Source organism: Tupaia chinensis, unplaced genomic scaffold, assembly GCF_000334495.1.
Source record: "Tupaia chinensis unplaced genomic scaffold, TupChi_1.0 Scaffold145160_1, whole genome shotgun sequence".
Classification (NCBI taxonomy): domain Eukaryota; kingdom Metazoa; phylum Chordata; class Mammalia; order Scandentia; family Tupaiidae; genus Tupaia; species Tupaia belangeri.
Window position 1 is genome coordinate 10,910 of NW_006205020.1, and position 24,051 is coordinate 34,960.

Consider the following 24,051-nt stretch of genomic DNA (forward strand, 5'->3'; position numbering starts at 1 on the left):
TTCTCTGAGAACATCATTATATTTCTAATTGACATAACTTGTTCATTGTTTTCCTCATGGGGAATGGTCACAGTCCCTTCTCCTCCATTCAGGATTTTGGGCACACACACGTACGTGCCTGGCATGTTTCAGGCTGCTGAGTCTGAGACTTGAACTGTGGAATCTCCTATGTGGGATTTAGTTCCTATAACCACAGGTATGAGTTGGTTCTTCACTGATGAGTTCTAAGAAAATATCCAAATAAAAATTACAATCAAACTTATTTTATTAGGCCAGCAATACCTTGATATCAAAGACACCAGAAAACTTTAGATCAATATATTCCTGTTGGACAAAAATGCAAAATTCCTAACAAAATATTTGTAATTCAACAGCAAATTAAAAAGATCATATGCAATGACTATAGAGGATTTATCCCTGGGATGCAAAGATAGTCCAGCATTTGCAAATCAATCAACTTGACACACCATGTTAGCAGAATAAAAGATTAAAAACACATGATTATATCAACAAATATATTTTAAAAATTTGACAAAAGTCAGCATTCTTTTATGATAAAAGCACTCCATCAACTTCAACAAGAAGAGAAGAAATTTACCCCAATATAATAGAGGCCATATGTAAAAAAGTCATACTCAACAGTGAAAAACTAAAAAAGTTTTCCCTTTAAGGTCAGGATGACTGCTATTCTGCCTTACTCCTTAGTGTTTATATAACATTATTAATATGTTTTATTTTTATATTAATAGGTGATCACTTTAATGTATGCTTCACAAAAGACCTAGGCTTTCTTTAGTATATGTCAAAAATGCTTAGAACAGTGCCTAGCACAGGGAAGGCAACCACATAATATCTATGCTGTTGTCCGAATGAGGAAATAGTTCATAATTTGACACATCTGTTCTGTGCAGCCAGCCTGAGAAATTACTATCAAAAAGCAGGACAACTTTGGCTCATTTAGTCTTCACTACTACTACATTCAGTCCATAGAATTTTCAAGAACACAATTTTTTAAAAGAAAAGTACACCAGTCAGTAGACTAGGTGTAACACAACTGGACCTACATAGAAAGATCTTTAGTTCAGATCCCAGGACTTCCCTGAGTAGTTTAGGCAGACACATGTCCATGGTCTGGGCTGACTGAGACTGATGGTGGATTGCAGCATTAAGATTTGTTGGGGTCCCTGCATCTCAATCTCTGTCTTGGTCTTTGTCTTTCTCTCATGGAAGATAAAAACGTTGAAAACACCAGAAGGTGGTGTGGTGGTTAAGGCACTGAATTCCCACATGGTCCGGCAGCAATTTGAGTCCCGGGCCCAGTGGCTTGAAAAACATATCAGGCACATGTACATGTGTGCCTAAATTACTGAGGGGGGAAATGGAGAAAAAGGGAATGCAGCAAGGTCATCCTCCCATGGGATGAGTACTTACTTCCCCCTCTCTTTCTCTCTCTGATGAGTGCATGCACACTTTGGCAAAAAAACAAAACAAAACAAACAAACAAAAAAAAAACAAAGAAAAGAGAAACTCTTTAAAGGAAAAATAAAGGAAACAATAAGAGAAAAAAAAACCTTCAGTATTCATTTAAAAAGTCATATAAATGTGCTGTATCAGTTTAGGTGAGTATTTGTCAGTATTGATCTATCTCTTTGTGTCTCCCTACTATCCTCTTTCCATGCCTTCTAACTAGTGGACTTCCATATATTAACTTCTACAATCTAAAATAAAATGTATTTATAGTGTGATGATTGTGGGAGCAAAAATTAATCTGACTTTAGGAAGACAATGATATTTTCACTTTCTTGGGATGATAGTGGAAGAAAATGCTACAACTAATTAGTATTTCCCTTAATAACTAACTCAGGTGTCATATACACATAGTATCATATATTTATGCATGTAATATGTTAATATGGTTATTAAACAAATATTTTTAAAAAGCCAGTGACAGAATCACTCCAAATACCTACTGAAGAGATAGAAAACATTTTGGCTGCTAAATAAAGAGGTCATAGAAAAAGAGAGGGAGGGACCAGCAGCTGGTATAATGTCTGGATTCCCACGTAACTGGGTGTGGTTTGAGTCTTGGACCTGCCCACTTAAAACACACACTGGTTGCATGTGCATGTGTGCCCAAAATGCCAAGAGGAGAATGGAGAAGAAGGGATTGTGATGTGGCCATCCTCCCTGGGAGTTGATTTCTCACTTTCTGTCTCTCTCTGTATCTCTGGTGAGCACATGTGCCTGATAGCAAAAATCTCTCTTAAAAAAAAAAATGGAAAAAGAGAGGGAAAAAAATGAAGAGAAAGATTTTACTCCCTACATGATACCACCAAGTCTCAGCAAAACTGGCAAGATCTGCCCACGTGTGAAATAATGTTCCAGGAGAAGAGCAAAGGGTAGCATGTAGCTAAACAAAATGTGTCACTGAGACCCAGAAGTATAGGACATTGAACAAGGCCAGGAGGCACTACAGGAAGATGGCCATGCCAGGTGTACTAAACCAAAAAAGGAATTTACTCTCTGGGACCGTGGCGGTCCTCATGCCCATTCACACTGTTTCCAGAGAGCCCAAACATCATTCAATTCATGAACACCGATTAAAATTTATTTTCTTTTTGCCCACTGTCCACTCCTCTAGTCATATACACAGCCCATCCAGCCCTGTCTTGTGCTCAGAACCAGCTTCACAGAGGCACACAGTGCCACTGGTTCCAGCTACAGGGCAGTAGGATATGACCTAGAGTGTGGCTCATTTTTTGTATGATTTTGTTGGCTTTGTCCGTATGGTTATATGTGGGAAAGCCAAGTTTGTCCAAAGCCTGGATGTGGGTATAGAGAGCATAGGAGCTCAGACCCTGACCTCGATACTCAGGCACGGTGGCCCCCATCCGCACCTCCCCAGACTGGTCCATCAGGGACCAAGACACAGGGGTCCCCTCTGGCCCCAGCAGACAGAAGTTGGGGAAGGTCTGGATGCAACGCTCAATGAATCTCTGGCCTCTCTCGTTGCCTCCAAAATGCCAGAATTTATTCACCAAGGCAGCGTGGGTAACATCCAGGGATGAGTGTTTAAACATATCTCGATTGCTGTTGAGAACAAGGGAAAAGAAGAATCCTTAATGTCACACATACTATGAAGTACAATATCTGTTTTCCCAAGCTGTCTTGAGAGGCAAGAAAATAACCTGTGTAGCCAGACTGCTGGGGCTTGGAGTCTAACTAGTTGTGTGGTCCTAGGAAGTAACTTAGTGTCTTTTTGACTCCGTATTTTCTCACAATACATGGGAAATATTAATAGCTTCTCTGTCGAAAGACAGACATAAATATTAGAAAAACTTTTGAATGACAAGTACGAAGGGCCGTATCACAAAAAAATAATAATAATAAAAATGAAGTATTGTCCTTCTCAATATTGTTATGACCCTCCAAGTAAAATGCATCAGTGGTATTAACCCTGTTTTATACATTAGACAAATGGGTAAGTGGAAAATCAATAAGTGCCCTAAAGCACATGTTAGTAAAGGAGTAAAGCCAATGCTTAGAATAATGGAATCTGAGGATACTGAGGTCAGAGATTTTGTTGCCACTATACAGAACAAATGAGAGAACTCAAGTCCAGAGAGGGGCAGCAGAGTGGAGTGCAGACAGCACTGGGACAGAACTGAAGTCTGAGAGCTCCTGCAATGACGTAAAGGGCTTCAGGAGGAATCCTGGAAATGGTCCAGGATGTGGAATTGGAAGCTCTGGACTCAAGCCCCACTTAGGTCCTGAACCATCCACATGGTGAATAAACCACCTCATCATCAGAGCCTGCTTTCTGTCAGGAAAATGGGGATGATGTCTCCTATGCTACCTATCTGGTAGGGTGGACAAGAGGCTCCAATGAGATGCTAGATGTGAGATGCTTTCCAGGTTGTAATGTACTTCATGATGTGTGTGTGTAGTTTGGGTTTTTTTTTTTTTGTTTGTTTGTTTGTTTGTTTGTTTTGAGAGGTTTTTGCCATGGTGCGTGCGCTCGCCAGACAGACAGAGAGAGAAAGAGAGACAGAAAGTGAGAAATCCCCCCCCCAGGGGGATGGCCACGCCACAATCCCTTCTCCTCCATTCTCCTCTTGGGATCTTGGGCACGCACGCATATGCGCCTGGCATGAGTTTTAAGCCACCGGGTCTGGGACATGAACCGCGATCGACTACATGGGAGTCCAGCAACATAGCCATTACGCTAACTGCTGGTCCTGACTGTTTCTTTCTGTCTCTCTGGCAAGTGTACATGCCCTATAGCAAAAAAAGAAAAAAAAAAAACTCTAAAATAAATTATGATGGAGGCTTCAAACAGACAGGTAGGTAAAAACACAATTGAGCTGATTTAAGATACTGATGAGTGCAACAAAGAAAATAAAAATTGGGTTCTATAGTGACAGATTATGGGATAAGTGGTTTTCGGGAAGGGTCTCTGAAAAGACTGTTAAAGGAAATGAAATCTGAGAATATGAATGGCAAAAAGAGGAACAATATGTGAAGATCAGAGGAAGGACATTTTAAGGAGATAAAGAACACTTACAATGACCCGAAGGCATGTATGCATGTATGAAAATGAAGTAGCAGAAAGAAGTTCATACCTGTGATGACATTGTGCAAGAAAGACAAGATGAAGTCCAAGTGGTGATGGGTGCAAGTCTTGTAGGGCCTTAAAGGCCCATAAAAAATGGTTGGATTTTATTCAGGGTGATCTAAGAAATACTGGTTGCTTTTAAGCAAATGAATGACAATAGTCAAGTTACATACTAAAATGATCATCCTGGAAATCAACTGTGGGGAGTAAGGATAAGTGTGGGGAGAGAAGTTGGAAGGCTACTTCAGTAGTGAGAAATGTGTGTAGAGCCCACCATCTTTTATCACACTCACATGGCCTTGGGTCTGCCAGGTTTATGATCTAACTCCTGCAGTAGGAGTGGAATTAGTTTCTTTGCTGTCTTAGGCATTATATAGAGAAGGCATTGTGCTCTCTTCACCTGGACCAATTTTGCAGATGCAAGACTTTGTATCACCTCATCCAGGCTGGACTGTGAACCTAGAGGGAAGTGAGGGAGAGAAGAAATCGCACATCAAGAAATTGCCCAATGGATGTACACAGCCAGAGTCCTGTTACAGGTGTTGCCACACACTGTGTGACCATGGCCAAGTTGCTCTCTGAGTATATTTTCTCTTATACAAAAACCTAAAGATAATCCTATAATTCCTGATTATTTCTCTGTGAAGTCAAAGGAGAAATTTTTTTTAATGCTAGCGATTATGTGCATATGTATGAGAGAGAACAACACCCCAAATAGTGCTTGGTCACCCCACAATCCCTCTCCTGCACATATTTCATCCCATCAGGATACAGGACATGCATGCCTATACCCAGTATATTTCAAGCCAGCATGGTTGGGACTTGAACTCTATTGGACACCTGGGATCTGGCTTCTTCTGCACAGACTTGTATTAGGGCACCACCATAGAAGTGGTAGCCAGGCCTGATTGGGTGGGGTGGTGGTAATACTGCTTAATGGACGCTGAACCACCAGAAGATTGTGAGTTTACATCTCTGGTTGTCCTGTACATATCAGGCATGTGCACTGTGATCCTGGCTGGCTAGCAAGGCTGGGGACAGGAGGAGTGTGAGAACCTATTGAGAGTGTTTGACTCTGTGTCTCACTCTCATAAAAGAAAGAAATAAACTTAAAGAAAAAGTTGTAGCTAACCTTATTACCATTATGTCACCAAGTCAGCCCTGGTTACTTTTTTTTTTAAATCCATTTCTCCTTTCATTTCATGGTGATGTATTCAGGATTTCTAGTAGTATCTCTATTTTGAGTAATACAAAATCTAGCACATGCTACATGCCCAGGTATTGGTCTAATATAGCATATAATGCTTACATTGACCCTATGTGTTAGGGTCTTTTAATATTCTTTATTTTTATTTGGAAACTGAGTAATAGATAAATTACTTACTCAAAATCACAAAACAGTAACAGAGTGAGCATGCCACCCTAGGAAGTCTTACTCCAGAGGCATGCTCATAGCCACAGCCGTTGGTGGTGGTGGTGGTCTGGGAGGTGTTCTGTGGCACAATGAGCTGTCATTCCTATTCCAGGAATGGAAGGTCAAAGGACAAGTTCTGCTCTTAAATCCAGTTGTCTTAAGGAAATCTTAATATGTCTGGAAAATTGATCATGAATCCTCAGCTAACAAGAAATTACATTACTCAAAGTTCCTTATGTAAATCCCATAGTTTGTACAATTTAAATTCTACTATACTGTAGAGGTAATGGAAGCTGACATATGAAATAAACACCAAACTGAGAGTCTTGACCCTAAAGATGTAGATACGGGTTAGTCCCAGAAGGCAAAACACCTCCCAGTCTCCTTACTTTGGATCTGTAAATGTTGTTTCCAATTGATGACATCTGATATGCCAAGGAATTCTTGACAGTTCTTGGGGTCTTTAGAATAGATTTGGTAGGTGTTGATATAGTGATCAAAGTCGTCTGTCATCTCCTGTTTGGTTGAGCAATATGGAATAAGTCAAAATTGCTTATACCAAGTGATTATAATATTTGTATTTAGTATTTCACTATACTGTGCTCATTTATAAGTTCAAGTATAGATATTTTTCTTGATGCATTATCATTATTTCAGAATTATGTATATCACGAAGCCAAATCAAGGGATCAATTATATAATTTATTTTTCAAAAACTTATTGAACCAAATATTTACATATTGCATTAAATTTCAAGTGAACCAAACATATACTGGTTTACAAAGTATTCTTGTATAATCCTGTACTCTTAGGGGGAAAAAAAGAAGAGCATTGTCAAAAGCAAGCTTCTGTTGCAAGAATAATTCTTATTTTATGTAAAAGAGCCTCCAAACACATGCATTATGAACATAACAGTATTGAAATGGACACAGGTAGTCTTGTATTAGAATTTTCATTTACACATGATAAAGCTATACAAAATAAATATATATGGATGTGTTTAAAGTGTAAACCACAATGCACTATTGTTTTTTAAAAAAAGAATATGGAAGATTTACTGCTGAGTGAAGCAAGCCAGGCTATGAAGGAGAGACATTGTATGTCCCCACTTATACACTGAGTGTCCACACTCTATGACTGAAAATGATTGACTAAAGGATGTACAAACACAAGAGATGGGTGTGAATGCCAGATGTGGGGTGTGTGGAGGAGTGGGGTTTGGGGAAGGACATTTGGAGGAGGAATACGGAGGCAGAGAATTGGGACAGGGAGGTGTGGTGTTATCTGTTGAAGATATTTTGATCTACTGGATTAGGGAAAAATGTTCATACATTCAGATGTTCATTTTGTGAGCTAAATAATGTGATTGAATGTATAAAAAATTTTAAAATAAATAAATTAATTAAATAAAAATAAAAATGAAATATACCAAAAAGAAAAAAAAAAACCCAACTCCTCACCCCCCCAAAAAAGTCTGCATTCCCAGCAAAATTAAAAGAAAATTTGTTCAAAGGGGTATCAAAGTTAACAAGTAAGAGATGGGATTATTTGGTCCAGCTCTGATAGTGCAGAGGTGGCACACTGCTCCATGATGTTGGAGCCATCTGGAAGATTGGAGTTGAGTTCCTGTGTCTACCTATACACACTGGTGGATGTGCAGGTGCCCATGATCCTGGATGACTGGAAAGGCTGAGGGTGAGATCATGGAGAGAACCCACTGAGGGTGCTTGTCTTTCTTCCTACCTCCTCACCTGAAATAAATGTATAAACTTAAATAAACAAATAGATGGAATTTACTTGAAAATGAATATAATTACTCAGAATAGCTAGAAAAATTTAAATAGAAATACACTCACAACTCAGCAATAATACCACTGAAAATCTGTGATCACATTCAAATAACAAATACGGTGCTGTCTTTGTCCATTAATGTGTCACTAACAAAAATTACTGAGTGTTTTATAAAGAAGTAGAAATTTATTTGACTCATGACTCTGGTGGCTGGAAAGTCCAAAGGTATAGGGCTGGCATCAGGTCAGCCTATATCACAGCACAGTGACAGAAAAAGAAAAGACCATGTGCAGACAGACCATGGTCTGTGTTCCATGTTAGTCTCTATTTTTCCACGTCCTCTTCTTATAAACCCACCACGGCTCAATCATGGTGACTACTAATACCCAGTCATTATTCTCCTTTCAAAGGCCATAACACTCAACCATTAATCTCCTTCCAAAGGTTCGCTTCGACATAATAATTGCATCAAGTTTTCATTCTCTAAAATTCCATTATAATGGCTCAATATATGAATGTTCAGGGAACATATTCAAATCATGAAAAATATTATTTCTTTTTTCATTTTAATGATTAACATAAAATTCTTTATTTTTGTATTCAGTTTTTTAAAATAAATTTTATTGTGTATATTAAGGTACAAAACTTGTTAATAGGATACATATAAATAGTAAAATAATTGCTATGTGAAGAAAATTAGTATATCTATCAGCTCACAGTATCTTTTTATTTTTTTTTTGGCAGAGACAGTTAAAATATACTCATTTAGTGGGAATTCCAAATATAATTTTAGTACCAATAGTCCTCCTACTGTACATCAGATATCTAGATTTATTAAACCTACATATCTGCTACTTTATAGTCTATGACTTAATATCCCTATCTCACTCCCTCTCTATATCCAGTCCCTGAAACCATTATTTTATTCTCTATCCCCATATATTTGACTTTTTATCTTATTTTAGATTCCACATATAAGTGAGATCATGCAGTATTTTTCTTCTGTTTCTTGCTTATTTCTCTTAGCATAATATCTTCTAAGTTTATCCATGTTGTAAGTGACGGGATCTCCATCTTTTTATAGTCTGAATACTATTCCTGTGTGTGTGTGTGTGTGTGTGTGTGTGTGTGAGTGTGTATGCAGGCAAGTGTGTGCATGCATGTGTGCATCACAGTTTCTTTATCTATTCCTCCTTCAATGAACATTCAGGTGGCTTCAAATCTTGGCTATTGTGTGTATGCTGCAATGAATATATGAGTGGAGATCTATTTACCAAGTGGTGATTTTATTTTCTTTGCTTATATGCCCAGAAGAAGATTGCTGAGTCATACTGTAGTTCAATTTTTAATTTCTCCAGAAACGTCTATATTGTTTTTCATAATGACTGCAACAAGTAACATTTATTTCAACAGTGTTCAACAATTCTCTTTTCTTCACACTCTCACCAACATTTGTTTTAAAGTACTCTCTGTTCTTGTGAGCCTATCAGATCCTATTTATCTTCAAGATCTATTTGGGTAAAATGTCTATCAGAAAGACTTTTTGATCTTTCCCTGACCCCTTGACATCTCTTTTTTGTTTGTTTGTTTGTTTGTTTTATATCCAGCTTTTAATATTTAATTCAGGAATTCCCTAATGGGAAATAAATAGTTCAGGATACCCAATGATTTGCATGTTACATACTTGTCAAGAAATATGCAGGGCAGGAATCACTTTCATTTCCTTGTTTCATGTTATTTTTTTTCCAAAACTTTGGTTACATATGTATTTCTTTCCAGTGTCTCAACATTTTTAAAAATGTTCTATTATTATTATTATTTATACATTCAATTATTATACATCATTTAGATTGCAAAAAGACTTTACCCAGCATGATATACACCTCTGGTTTTAATCATCTCTCTGCCATGCTACTTCTATATCTTGAAACATAATCTTAAAATAAAAGCATAAATGTTGTTTAAACAAGAAACAATACCTAAAATAAGAATATAAATGTTCTTGTACATTTTTACACCATGTTGGAATTTATCTGTTCATCTGTGTTTTCCTCAAGTCCTTTCCTTCAAATTCCTTGAAGATAAAGACTTGTTGACCATTACTAGGATTCATTTCTATTTTCCAGGATCTATCAGATTGCCAGGTACATAATGGATGCACAGAAAATATGAACACAAAGGTAAATTAATTCTGTATCTGGCACCTTACCTGCTCCTGAGGGCGGATAACCACTGTATTAAAATCAGGCCATTTATCCACCAGGGCCTTTAGCTTGAAGGGATTTCCCTGGTTCATGTGGAAGACGGTCCCATAAACCTATTGGATTTCAACAAAGAGTCAGCACATATGAAGGGATGGTAAATGTTTTGTGTCTGACCTGGACAAGGCATGTTTCTATGAAATTGGGGTAAATAACTAATAGGGCATCTAGTTCAAACAGTCTGAATTTCTATTTTATTACCCCAAATAAAAATAACTTTTGGTGTCAAGTCATGAGAATATCATATAAATGCAGTTAAATATACAGATAAGTCAAATGAACAAATGAACAATTGTAGAATTTAGTATTATAATCTTTCCTTCCATTTATTTACATATACACATAATTTTATAAACAATGAAATTACCTAATATATAGTAGTTTATCATCTATTTTTCCAAACAATGGCATATTTTCACCTCAATAAACACAAATATACATAATCATGATTAATGACCGTATGATCCCATTGTATAGAAATCCTCTAATTTAATTGTCCTACCTCATATTGTCAACCATTATAGTTTTCTCTGATTTTTTATCTTAAGTTAATTTTTTTTGTTTGTTTGGGAGAGTTTTTTTTTTTTTTTTTTCCATAGGGTGCGTGCACTCACCAGAAAGAGAGAGACAGAGAGACAGAAAGCAAGAAATCACCCCCAGGGGGGGTGGCTACGCCACAATCCCTTCTCCTCCATTCTCCTCTTGGGATCTTGGGCACGCACGCACATGCACCTGGCTCTTTCCCTGACCCCTTGACATCTCTTTTTTGTTTGTTTGTTTGTTTGTTTTATATCCAGCTTTTAATATTTAATTCAGGAATTCCCTAATGGGAAATAAATAGTTCAGGATACCCAATGATTTGCATGTTACATACTTGTCAAGAAATATGCAGGGCAGGAATCACTTTCATTTCCTTGTTTCATGTTATTTTTTTTCCAAAACTTTGGTTACATATGTATTTCTTTCCAGTGTCTCAACATTTTTAAAAATGTTCTATTATTATTATTATTTATACATTCAATTATTATACATCATTTAGATTGCAAAAAGACTTTACCCAGCATGATATACACCTCTGGTTTTAATCATCTCTCTGCCATGCTACTTCTATATCTTGAAACATAATCTTAAAATAAAAGCATAAATGTTGTTTAAACAAGAAACAATACCTAAAATAAGAATATAAATGTTCTTGTACATTTTTACACCATGTTGGAATTTATCTGTTCATCTGTGTTTTCCTCAAGTCCTTTCCTTCAAATTCCTTGAAGATAAAGACTTGTTGACCATTACTAGGATTCATTTCTATTTTCCAGGATCTATCAGATTGCCAGGTACATAATGGATGCACAGAAAATATGAACACAAAGGTAAATTAATTCTGTATCTGGCACCTTACCTGCTCCTGAGGGCGGATAACCACTGTATTAAAATCAGGCCATTTATCCACCAGGGCCTTTAGCTTGAAGGGATTTCCCTGGTTCATGTGGAAGACGGTCCCATAAACCTATTGGATTTCAACAAAGAGTCAGCACATATGAAGGGATGGTAAATGTTTTGTGTCTGACCTGGACAAGGCATGTTTCTATGAAATTGGGGTAAATAACTAATAGGGCATCTAGTTCAAACAGTCTGAATTTCTATTTTATTACCCCAAATAAAAATAACTTTTGGTGTCAAGTCATGAGAATATCATATAAATGCAGTTAAATATACAGATAAGTCAAATGAACAAATGAACAATTGTAGAATTTAGTATTATAATCTTTCCTTCCATTTATTTACATATACACATAATTTTATAAACAATGAAATTACCTAATATATAGTAGTTTATCATCTATTTTTCCAAACAATGGCATATTTTCACCTCAATAAACACAAATATACATAATCATGATTAATGACCGTATGATCCCATTGTATAGAAATCCTCTAATTTAATTGTCCTACCTCATATTGTCAACCATTATAGTTTTCTCTGATTTTTTATCTTAAGTTAATTTTTTTTGTTTGTTTGGGAGAGTTTTTTTTTTTTTTTTTTTTTTTTTGGGGGTAAAAATGCCATAGGGTGCGTGCACTCACCAGAAAGAGAGAGACAGAGAGACAGAAAGCAAGAAATCACCCCCAGGGGGGGTGGCTACGCCACAATCCCTTCTCCTCCATTCTCCTCTTGGGATCTTGGGCACGCACGCACATGCACCTGGCGTGAGTTTAAGCCGCCGAGTTCAGGACTCAAACCACAGTTGACTACATGGGAGTCCAGTGACATAGCCATTATGCCAACTGCTGGTCCCTTAAGTTAATTTTTCAATGAACATTTTTAATGTAATTATTTGTAAATATGACTATTATTGGAAAATTTAGGAGGGGAGTTCTTGTGTCAAAGTTCAATTATTATTTAAAGATATCCCTCCCCTCACATATATATACAAATTACTTTTTGGAAAGGTTAAATGAGTTCAGTAGTGAATGTTTACCAAAAATATTGATATCTGAATTTACTCATTATACCAGCAAGTACACCAAGACTCAGAGTTGTTTAACTTTTGCAATGTTACGTAACAAACAGTGAGTTTATTGAATCAAAGCAGTATGACCCCAAACTTTGCTCCCTTAACAGCTTCCCTGTGTTACTTTAGTCACAAGATCAGTGATTTGGAGTCATACTAAGTCACTGTGGCTTAGTCCTATACAAGGTGCCACAGCATCTAAATCAGCAAAACACATCATGTTAGAACATTCCTACCTGATTTTTATTGCCATGATCAGTGTAATAACTGTACTACATACGTCACCCTCATGTTGCTTTGGGGAGTCCAGATATGTGATTCATTAGTGGAAGAATATTTAAGCTAACCTAAGGGCTTTTTCTGTTTTTAGTGCTATTTTAAGTAGTACTTTAGTTATTCATTTCATGAGAGTGAGAGATAGAGAGTGACAGAGGAAGGTCTCATGTTGCCTTTCCTTCCTCCACATGCATGCCAACCCTTCCTGGCCAGCCAAGATCATGGACATGTACGTCCAGATTGTGTAAGTTGACCTGGGAACCAGACTTATGGCCTTTCTGTATGAATACAGCATTGTTGGATAGCCCATTAGCACTGTACCAGTGTGGCTGGCCCAATGGTACTCATTTTTCATTTTGAATTCCAATTGGAATTTCTAGTACATACAAAGAAAATCAGTTTTTATATTTTGTCAATAGGCATTTAAGTTTGTGAACTTGCTAAACTGACATTTTGTATTGGGAAGGTTTTTTGTTTTTTTGTTTGTTTGTTTTCTTTTTTTAAGACTCCTTGGGATTTTCTACATTAGACAATCATGCCACCTGTAATGGACACTATTCTGTTTTTTACTTTCAAAGATGTGTTTCTAGGCCAACCAGGCAGTATGGTGATTATGGTGACTGGGATGATTCTGAGGTTTGAGTCTCAGACTCAGTGACTTGAAAAACACACAGGGTGCATGTGCATGAGTACCCCAAATCCAAGAGAATGGAGGAGAAAGGATTATGGTATGGTTACCTCCCATGGGGGGTGCTTTCTCACTTTCTCTCTCTCTTTCACTCTCTCCTCCCAGGGAGTACATGCACCTTGTAGAAAATTTTTAAAAATAAAATAAAAAGAGCTTGGGGGGTATTCCTGTGGTCTTAGTTGTAAGGCTGAGACAGGAGTGAGACTTGAAAAAGATAATTGTGAGACACTGTCTTTAAAAAACAAACATACAGGGCTAGCAGGTGGTGCAGTGGTTAAGGTACTGGCCTCCCACATGACCGACCATGGTTTGAGTCCCAGACCTGGCAACTTGCTTTCTCACTTTCCCTCTCTCTCGCTCTCTGTAAGTATCTCACTGGTCAAATCAAATAATAATAATAATGATAACAAATAAAATAAATAATTCCTCTAAAAAAAACAAAAACTAAATGTATATTCCTTTTATTTCTTTAATACCTTTTGTACTGGCTAGACATTCAGTACTACATTGAAGAGAGGTAGTAAGAGTGAATATTCTCACCTTGTTATCTTAGAGGGAATACTCAATATTTCATTACTTAGTGTGATATTAAGTATAAGTTTTTCCCATTTTTTTATTGTGTTGAAGAAATTCCCTACAACTCCTAGTTTGCTGTTAGTTTCATGTTTATTAGGAATAATAAATGTTGTCAACTACTTCTTTTGCACTATTAAGAAAATATCATATAGTTTTTCTTCTTTAGTCTGTTGATATGGAGAACTGCACTGACTAATTTTTGAATGTTGAACTTATTTTCATTCTCAGGATAAATCCCCCTTGGTTATAATGCATTTTTAAAAAATATTGCTGGATTCAACCCGATAGTATTTTGTTGAGGATTTTTGCTTCTATTTTCATGGTGAATAATTTTCTGTAGTCCTCTTAGAAAATCTATTTCTGCCCAGACCCAAGAAATACAAAAAATCCCAGGTAGAATCAATCCAAGAAGATCCTCTCCACAGCACGTTATAGCTAGATTGATCAAAATGACAGACAAGATACTAAGATTAATGAGAGAGAAATATCAAATTACCTACAAAGGCTATTCCATCAGGCTAACACTGGAACTCTCATGGGATACAACGCAAGCAAGGAAAGAATGAGGAAAGATATTCAAAGTGTTAAATGAAAAACAATTTTAACTAAGAATACTTTACCTAGGAAGATTATCCTTCATATGGGAAAAGAAAATAAAAACGTTCTTGGATAAACAAAACCTGATAGAATTTACCAACTCCAGACCAGCTCTTCAAGAAATTCTGAAAGGAGTACTGTACTAAGAAAACTAAAGATACACACAGCAACAAGAGAACAAAAAACAACCAAGAATATGGCCAACTTAATTTTAGGGATGAGTCTGGAAATATCAATAATAACATTGAATATTAATGGATTACATTCTCCTATCAACAGACACAGGCTGGTGGACTGGATTAAAAATCAGAAATCCTCCACCTGCTGCCTACAAGAAACCCAGCTCATGGATAAAGACAAACATAGACTAAAAGTGAAGGGCTGGGAAAAGGTATTTCATGCAAATGGAAACCAGAAAAGAGCCAGAGTCACTATTCATTATACTGAGTTTGGACAAAATAGATTTCAAGATAAAAACCGTAAGAAGAGAAAAAGAAGGGCATTATATAGTAGTAGAAGGGCTAATTCATCAAGAAGATAAAACGCTTTTAAATAACTATGCACCAAATTTAGTAGCACCCAAATATATAAAGGAAAGACTGCATGATCTAAAAAGAGAGATAGACTGTAACACAGTAATTGTTGGAGATCTCAACACTCCATTATGTTCTTTAGACAGGTCAATGAGACAAAAAATAAGCAAAGAGATCCAGGACCTAAATGATAGCATAAATGAGATGGACTTGATAGACATCTATAGAACTTTCCATCCAAAAAACACAAAATATATATTTTTCTCAGCCCCACATGGTACTTTCTCAAAGATTGACCATATGATAGGGCACAAAAACAGCTTTTAAAGATTCAAGAGCATAGAAACTATATACAGCATCTTCTCTGACATTGATGGAATTAAACTTGATTTTAATCTCAGGAAAAACCCTCAAAAATACACACAAATACATGGAAACTAAATAACCTACTTCTAAATGACTTTATGTCTACTGAAGACATTAAGACTGAAATCAAAAGATTCATGGAAACAAATGGTAATGAGTACAAAAGTTTCCTTAATCTATGAGACACTGAAAAAGCAGTCATGAGAGGACAATTCATAGTAATTAGTGCAAACAAGAAAAAGATGGAAAGGTGGCAAAAGGACAACCTAACATCATGTCTCAGGGAATTGGAAAAACAACAACAACAAAAAGCAAAAGAATGCCAGCAGAAAAGAAATAATAAAAATAAAGCAGAAATAAATGAAATAGAAAATAAGCAAATTACACAGAAAATAAATTAAAGCAAATGCTGATTCTTTGAAAGATAGACAATATTGACACACCATTACCTACACTAATTAAGAAGAGAGAAAGGAACCAGATGCATCAAATTCATAATGAATTAGGCAACATTACAACCGACATAACAGAAACGCAAAACATCATTAGAGGATACTATGAGTGACTATTCCAACAGACAAGAAAGCCTGGATGAGATGGACAAATTCCTGAAGATATATAATCTACCAAGATTGACTCAAGAGGACATTGGAAACCTGAATAAGGATCAGCAGCTGGTGTAATGGCTATGTCGCTAGATTCCCATGTAGTCAACTGTGGTTTGAGTCCCAGTCCTGGTGGCTTAAACTCTTGCTAGGTGTGAGTGCATGTGTGCCCAAGATATGAGAAGAGAATGGAGGAGAAGATGGAGGAGAAGGGATGGCAGCATAATCCCCCCTGGGGAGAGTTCTCGCTTCTGTCTCTCTCTGTCTGGCAAGCACACACACCCTATAGCAAAAACCTCTCAAAAAGAAAAGAAAAGAAAAGCCTGAATAGACTTATAACAAGCAATGAGAATGAATCAGTAATAAATAACTTCCGAACAAAGAAAAGTCTAGGGCCTGATATCTTCACTATTGAATATTACAACACTTTTATAGAAAAGGTAGTTTCCATCCTACTTACACTGTTTCTAGATATCCAAAAGGAAGGAACCCTTCCGAACTCATTCTATGAAGCCTCCATCACCCTCATTCCCAAAATGGATAAGGACATGAAAAAAAGGAAAACTACAGATCTATATCTCTGATGAATATAGATGCAAAAATTCTCAACAAGATACTTGCTAACCATATTCAAGAGCATATAAAAAAGATTATTCATGGGAACCAGCAGTTAGCATAATGGCTATGTCGCTGGACTCCCATGTAGTCGACTGCGGTTCACGTCCCGGACCCGGTGGCTTAAAACTCACACCGGGCACGTGTGTGTGTGCATGCCCAAGATCCCGAGAGGAGAATGGAGGAGAAGGGATTGTGGCGTGGCCATCACCCCTGGGGGGTGATTTCTCGCTCTCTGTCTCTATGTCTCTCTCTGTCTGGCGAGCACACGCGCCCTATAGTGAAAAACCTCTCCAAAAAAAAAAAAAAGATTATTCATCACAACCATGTGGGCTTTATTCCAGGGATGCAAGGGTGGTTCAACATAAGCAAGACCATAAATGTAATATACCATAGTAACAGAAAGAAAGATAAAACCCATAAGATCATTTCAATTGATGCAGAAAAAGCATTTGACAAAATACAACATCCTTTCATGATTAAGACCCTCTGTAAAATTGGCATAGAAGGATCACTTCTCAGATCAATAAAAGCCATCTATGAAAAACCTATAGCTAACATTATACTAAATGGGGAAAAGCTTAAAGCTTTTCCACTAAAAACTGGAACAAGAGGGACCAGCAGTTAGCTTAATGGCTATGTCGCTGAACTCCCATGTAGCCGACCACGGTTCAAGTCCCAAACCTGGTTTAAATTCATACCAGGTGCGTATGCATGCATGCCCAAGATCCCGAGGGGAGAATGGAGGAGAAGGGATTGTGGTGTGGCCATTCCCCCTGGGGGGTGTTTTCTCACTTTCTCTCTCTCTCTCTCTCTCTCTTTCTCTCTCTCTCTGTCTTTCTGGCGAGCGCACACACCTTATAGCAAAAACCTATCCAATAAATAAATAAATAAATAAATAAATAAATAAATAAACAAACAAACAAACTGGTCTGAAACAAGGCTGTCCACTTTCTCTGTTCCTGTTCAATATAGTACTGGAAGTCCTAGCCAATGCGATCAAACAAGAGAAGGAAATAAAAGGGATTCCAATAGCAAAAGAAGAACGGAAATTATCTCTGTTTGCAGATGACATGATTGTTTATGTAGAACACCCAACAGTATCCACAAAAAAAAACTCCTCAAGGTAATTAATGCATACAGTAAAGTGGCAGGATACAACATTAACTTACAAAAATCTATAGCATCTTTATATACAAACAATAAGCAGACACAGAACTGAAGAAAGTAATCCCGTTTACCATAGCCACAAGAAGTATAAGATACTTAGGAATAAAACTAATCCAGGAAGTAAAAAATCTCTATAAGGAAATCTATGAAAACCTTAAAAAGAAAATAAAAAATAAAAAACACAGAAAAGTGGAAGGAAATCCCATGTTCCTGGATTGGCAGAGTTAATATAATCAAAATGGGATGCCCACCCAAATTAATCTACATATTTAATACAATCCCTATAAAATTACAAGAGACATTCTTCACAGATTTCAAAAAGACAATCATAGAATTTGTATGGAATCATAAAGGACACTGAATCATCAAAGCCATTCTGCACAAGAAGAGTAGAGTAGGGGACATCTCACTTCCTGACCCCAAAGTATATTACAAAGCTGTGATAATCAAAACAGCATGGTATTGGCACAAAAACAGACATGAGAACCAATGGAACACAGTAGAGACTCAAAAAATAAACCCCAAATCATACATCTAACTCGTCTTTGACGAAGAGTACCAGTCAATCCAGTGGGAAAAGGAAAACCTCTTTAGCAAATGGTGCTGGAAAAACTGGGTATCCACCTGCACAAAGATGAATCTGAACTTCTATCCATCACAATTAACAAAACTCAACTCAAAGTGGATCAAAGTTGTAAACCTAAGACCGTAAATGATTAAACTTCTGGTGGAAAACACTGGGGAAACTGTGGGAGACATTGGGATTGGTCAAGACTTCTTAAGTAAGACCCCCAAAGCACAGAATATAATCCCCAAAATACACAAGTGGGATTACATCAGATTAAGGAGTTTCTGCATAGCAAAGGACACTGTCATTAGTGTGAATTGACAATCCTCACAATGGGAGAGAATTTTTGTTGACTGTGGCCCAGATAAGAGACTGATAACCAGAATCACAGAGAACTCAAGCAGCTTACTAGGAAAAAAAAGATGAACCCAATTAATAGATGTGAAAATTATCTAAATAAACAACTCTCTTAGGAAGACATATGAATAGCCAAAAAGCATATGAAGAAATGTTTAACATCCTTTATCATAAGGGAGATGCAGATTAAAAACACTTTGAGATACCACCTAACCCCAGTCAGAATGGCAAAGATTTAAAAAAACAAAAAAAAGATAAGTGCTGGAGGGAATGCGGTGAAAGGGGAACACTCCTACACTGTTGGTGGGATTGCAAATTGGTCCAGCCACTGTGGAAAACAATATGGAGGTTCCTCAAAGACATTCAAATAGAACTACCATATGATCCAGCAATTTCACTCCTGGGTATCTACCCAAAGGACAGGAGAATGCTCAATTGGAAAAGCGCTTGCACATCTATATTCACTGCAGCCTTATTCATGATTACTAAGACATGGAGCCAACCTAAATGCCCATGAACGGATGAATGTTTTGAAAAACTATGGCACATATACTCCATGGACTACTATTTAGCCATAAAAAGCAACAAGAACCCTGAAATTTGATAGAAAGTGGACAAATATGAAAGATTTGTTGCTGAGTGAAGCAAGTCAGGCTATGAAAGAGTGACATTGTATGTCTCCACTTAACATATACCGGTTGTCAGCACTCTATGGCAAAGACTGAAAGACTGAAGGTCATACAAGCATTAAAAATTGTTATGGACACTAGAAAAACAAACTTAGTTGGATTTCAGTTATTTAAAAATCTGAAAAATATGGTCTATCTTGGTTAATGTTCTCTAAGTACTTGAAAAGAATATATATTCTGATGCTGTTGAGCAAATTCTGTCAATATCAATGAATTCTCATGGATTTATAATATTCTTCAGGTTTTATATATACTTAGATGTTTTCTGTTTGTTCCATAAACTATTAAGACAAGAATATTGAAGTGTTTAATGATACCCATGGGTTTATCTTCTTTCAGCTCTATCAGTTTTTGTCTTGTATATTTTGAGACTCTGTCATAATGTGTATATATTTCCACATTTTAAAAAATGTCTTCCTGGTGAATGAATATCTTTATTGAAATATAAAGGCACTCTTCATTCCTGATGATATTCTAGTCACTTTGTAACATACATTATTGTGACAAAATAAAGCACTTCTCTGGGACGAGATCACTGATATATTCCTAAAATGAAATTACCATCTTACCCCAAATATGCATAATTCATTAGAGTATGGCAAAATGAGAATTGTTCTACTATTAATTTCAAAGAAGGGTCATGTAGTTAATATCTTATCAGGCACACGGTTATTTAGGAAGAACAAATAAAACATTAATGTGTTAGTTAATATTGCAACTCTGAATAAAACTTTCAGTATTATATAAGACAATTCTTGGGAGAGTACGAGGGAATATTTTTGTCACACAGCAAAGAATTTACTGGATGTAGTTGTGGCATTGCTACTCACAATTGGTGTGGTCTTGGTCAAACTATCTAACTTTGCCCATGTTTCTTCATTAGTATATAGATATATTATACCTGCCTTTCGGCAAGATATGAATGAAATGAGGTACAATACAAGTGAGTTCATGGCACAGAAGAGATGCTCAGAGGATGCTCATTGTCTTTCTCAAACCTTGCATGAGTAGATCCTAGGCTTTTTTTTACCCCCTAAGAATGTTTTACTCTTACCTTTAAGGATTCAGGGAGGCTCTTTATCAAGGACTTTTCAAGCATCTGTAGCACCTGTGGGTTCTGCAAATGGAACATCTTGGCAGGTACCTTAACATAAAAAGAAGATCAAAAAGCATCAAGGAATGAGAAGAAGTGCAAGATGTACAGACATACTGGGTACTTTAAGTTAATGCCATGTTACCCATTCCTGTTATTTCATTATTGACCTTAGACCTAACTCTAAGAAAGAGTAAGACTGGTAGAAAGCACAGTGCTCCTTTAAAACATTTTAAAAATTATTCCTAAGTGCATTCACCAAGAGTGTTTTCAGGCTCACTTAGCTGGAGATTCAAGCTGCTGTTACCAGTAAGCTTCAAACACTGCAATCAGGTAAACTACTAACTACACCACAGAGGCTGGGCCTGAAATTATTTTTAATGTTTTTCTTTCTCTAGTTCTCTCTCTTTTTTATTTTTTATTTTTTTGTTATTTTTAAAAATTTATTTTGCCATAGGTCAATGTGTACTCACCAGAGAAGGTAAGTGAGAAATCACCCCTCAGGGGCGATGAGCACATTACCCTTCTCCTCCATTTTCCTCTCAGGATTTTGGGCATACACGCACACATGCCTGGCATGATTTTCAAGCCAACAGGCCCAGGACTCAAACAGCAATCTGCCAAGTGGGAATCAAACAACTTAACCACCATGCCACCTGCTGGCTCTGGCTTTTAAACGTATTTCTAAAAATTTTGTTTTTATTTTATACTATGTGAAATTCAAATAGTGAAGAATGCACTGAGATTAACAAATCTATTTTCTAAGCCTGCATGAGCAGCCTTTGAGTTTAAATTTCCACTTATGACAAGTCCAACTGCCATTTAGAAGTTTATGACTTCAGACAAGCTTCTCTACTCCTCGGTGCCTTGGTTTCCTCTTCTGTAAATTAAAATGACTATAGTACTTACTTCACATCGAAGATGACACAAATAACCAACACCTGTGCAATGCTTAGAATAGCATCTGGACCTAGTAAGCACTCAGTTAGTGACTATAATTTTTATTAGCATATAATAGTTGTACATATTTATGAGTACAGTGTGATTTTTCAATATATGATTATAATACATAATGATCAAACCATAGAAATACACATAGTCACCATACTAAACACTTATCACCACTTTATGATGTGATCATTTGAAATCCTCTCTTCTAGCTATTTTTAAATATACATTGAACTGGTATAAAATATTAGTTATTATTACTCTTCCTATTGTTGTAATTAGCAAAACCAACAGCCTATATATCCTACCATCCAAAACCAGTCCAGTTTGTGATTTATCTTCTGCACAGCAATTTGTAGATTAGAAATTAACTGAAAAGGATTAAAATGTGGGTAATCCTGACAACTGGAAAGTGGAAAATGAGACACTGAGTTTTAAAATCTTTTTTTTTTTTATTGAGAGGATTTTGTTACAGGGTGCGTGCACTCACCAGAAAGACAGAGAGACAGAAAACGAGAAATCACCCCCCCACACACGGCGGGGGGATGGCCACACTGCAATCCCTCTTCCTCCATTCTCCTCTCGGGATCTTGGGCACACATGCACATGCGCCCGGTCGGCTACATGGGAGTCCAGTGACATAGCCATTATGCTAACTGCTAGTCCCCTGAGTTTTGAAATCTTTAGTAGAGCCCTTGACTTAAGTAGTACACAATAGGCATCCACCATCTTAATTACTGCTGGCATTATTACTTAAATAAAGCATAGCCTTTACTGCTAATAGAGTAAAAAAGAAAACAAAACTTTTCCTTGAGCCCTCATATAGGGGTTATAAAAATAGTGTAGCGTAGTATTGCAAAAGCTTTTCAAAGCTCTTCAGATTCTTTGTGTTATTGTTCTTCACCTCTTCTAATCGAGGCATAGTTTTATACAGTAAAATTTGCCATTTTAAGTGGATTATTTCATAAACTTTCATAAATGTATACATTGGTGTACCTAGCACCATAATAGGGATATAGACTACTTTCAATATAGAAAAAGCTTAATTGTATTTCTTTGCAATCAGTCTTCTCTGATTTCCAGCCCTAAGTAATTGCTAATTGGATATTTGTTAGTTCTTATACTTATCCTTGAATGGCCTGTCAAATAAATGGAATTATTTAGTATACAACTTTTTGAGACTAGTTTCTTTTATTTCCACTAGTTTCTTTTATTTCCACAAACTCAAGTTGCTGTATATTCTCTTAATTCATTCCTTTTAATTGCTGAATAATACTTCGTTGCATTGATGTATTAGAGTTTAATCTAGCAAGGTGTTTAATACAAGGTTGTTTCTAGTTTTTGTGATTATGAATAAATAATGTTGCCATGAGTATTTATGGACAAGTCTTTGTGAGGACATATGTTTTTGCTTTTCTTGGAGTCCATTTGCAGGATCATATGATAAATATGTTTAGCTTTATAAAAATTGTATCTGAAGGCTGCACTATCTTACATTCTCATGGCAGTGTATGAGACTGGCATTTGATCTGCATCATCTCCACCACATCCACAAATAATGTTTCATATGTAGCCATATTTAGGAATCATTGATACAGTATGCAAAATCTTCAATCATACCTTTAAATAAATATGACAAAATATTCGTAGAGCCAATTCTAATGGTAGGTCAAAAGTTAAAGCAAGCATCATTCAGATGTTGGCCAAGGAAAACAAAGAAGCCTCCCCCATGAGACTGCACTTAGTGGGAAAGGTCTTTCCAATTTCCTATCTTATAGTAGGTGGCAACCTGTGGTCTGGGCAGCTGTTACAAACAAGACATTATTATCTGTAAGGAAAGGGACCATGGAATTCCCATCTGTAGGGGGACAACTCAGCTTTAGCTTTTCGCTCTTTCTTCCTTCCTATCTTTACATAATCTTTCCAATCCTTGAACATTGAGATGACCGAAAGAACATAAATATATATTCTGTGCTTTCAGTCTTGGTTCTCAAAGATTCCCTGATTTTAGGGAATCAGGCAGAAGTCTGCCTAATTTTCCTTTGATGTTAGCCTCTTTATACACTTCCCTCACTGCAGCACCTCCAGACTCCTCCCTGGTCACCATCCCTTCTCCCTGGGTGCCATCCCTCCTCCCAGGGTAATCCAGTGATCTGGGTAGACTGCTACTCACCAGCAGCACCTCTTCCTCCTGTTTTTTCTGGAAGTGCAGAGAAATAGACTGCTTCCTGAAGCCCTCAGGGTCATAGATTGGAGTCTAGTTTTACTTGAACTTCATCAGAGGCGAGTTCTCACCGCTGTTGCTGCTGCTGCAGCCACCCACATAGGAGGCCCTCCACACTACCACTCTTCCCAGGAATAGAGATGATTGCAAGT

General features: G+C 36.9%; 1 protein-coding gene and 1 pseudogene across 2 annotated transcripts; both read right to left on the reverse strand.

The window, feature by feature from the left end:
• Nucleotides 1–2,310: 2,310 nt before the first annotated feature.
• On the reverse strand, nucleotides 2,311–24,051 carry LOC102491601 (glycine N-phenylacetyltransferase). 2 transcript variants are annotated; one of them, XM_006167829.3, is made up of 6 exons: nucleotides 23,849–24,051; nucleotides 20,689–20,778; nucleotides 11,481–11,588; nucleotides 6,419–6,545; nucleotides 4,909–5,074; nucleotides 2,311–3,090 (listed from the first exon to the last, which is right to left on the reverse strand). In XM_006167829.3, exons 2-6 carry the CDS (start codon nucleotides 20,764–20,766, stop codon nucleotides 2,688–2,690), a joined length of 882 nt encoding a protein of 293 aa, XP_006167891.1. In that variant the 5' UTR covers nucleotides 20,767–20,778; nucleotides 23,849–24,051; the 3' UTR covers nucleotides 2,311–2,687. The 2 variants fall into 2 exon arrangements, with proteins under 2 accessions (XP_006167891.1, XP_006167892.1); XM_006167830.3 differs by lacking the exons at nucleotides 11,481–11,588; nucleotides 20,689–20,778; nucleotides 23,849–24,051 and adding an exon at nucleotides 10,030–10,163.
• On the reverse strand, nucleotides 22,307–23,842 carry LOC114005998 (diphosphoinositol polyphosphate phosphohydrolase 2 pseudogene; annotated as a pseudogene).

Coding starts and splice junctions, on each gene's coding strand:
- LOC102491601 (XM_006167829.3), bottom strand. CDS start 20,766: ATGTTCCATTTGCAGAACCCACAGGTGCTACAGATGCTTGAAAAGTCC. Junction 5,075..6,418: donor ACAACATTTACAGATCCAAA/GTAAGGAGACTG, acceptor ACTTCCCTCTAG/GTTCACAGTCCAGCCTGGAT. Junction 3,091..4,908: donor CCTGGCAGACCCAAGGCCAT/GTGAGTGTGATA, acceptor TGTTCTCAACAG/CAATCGAGATATGTTTAAAC.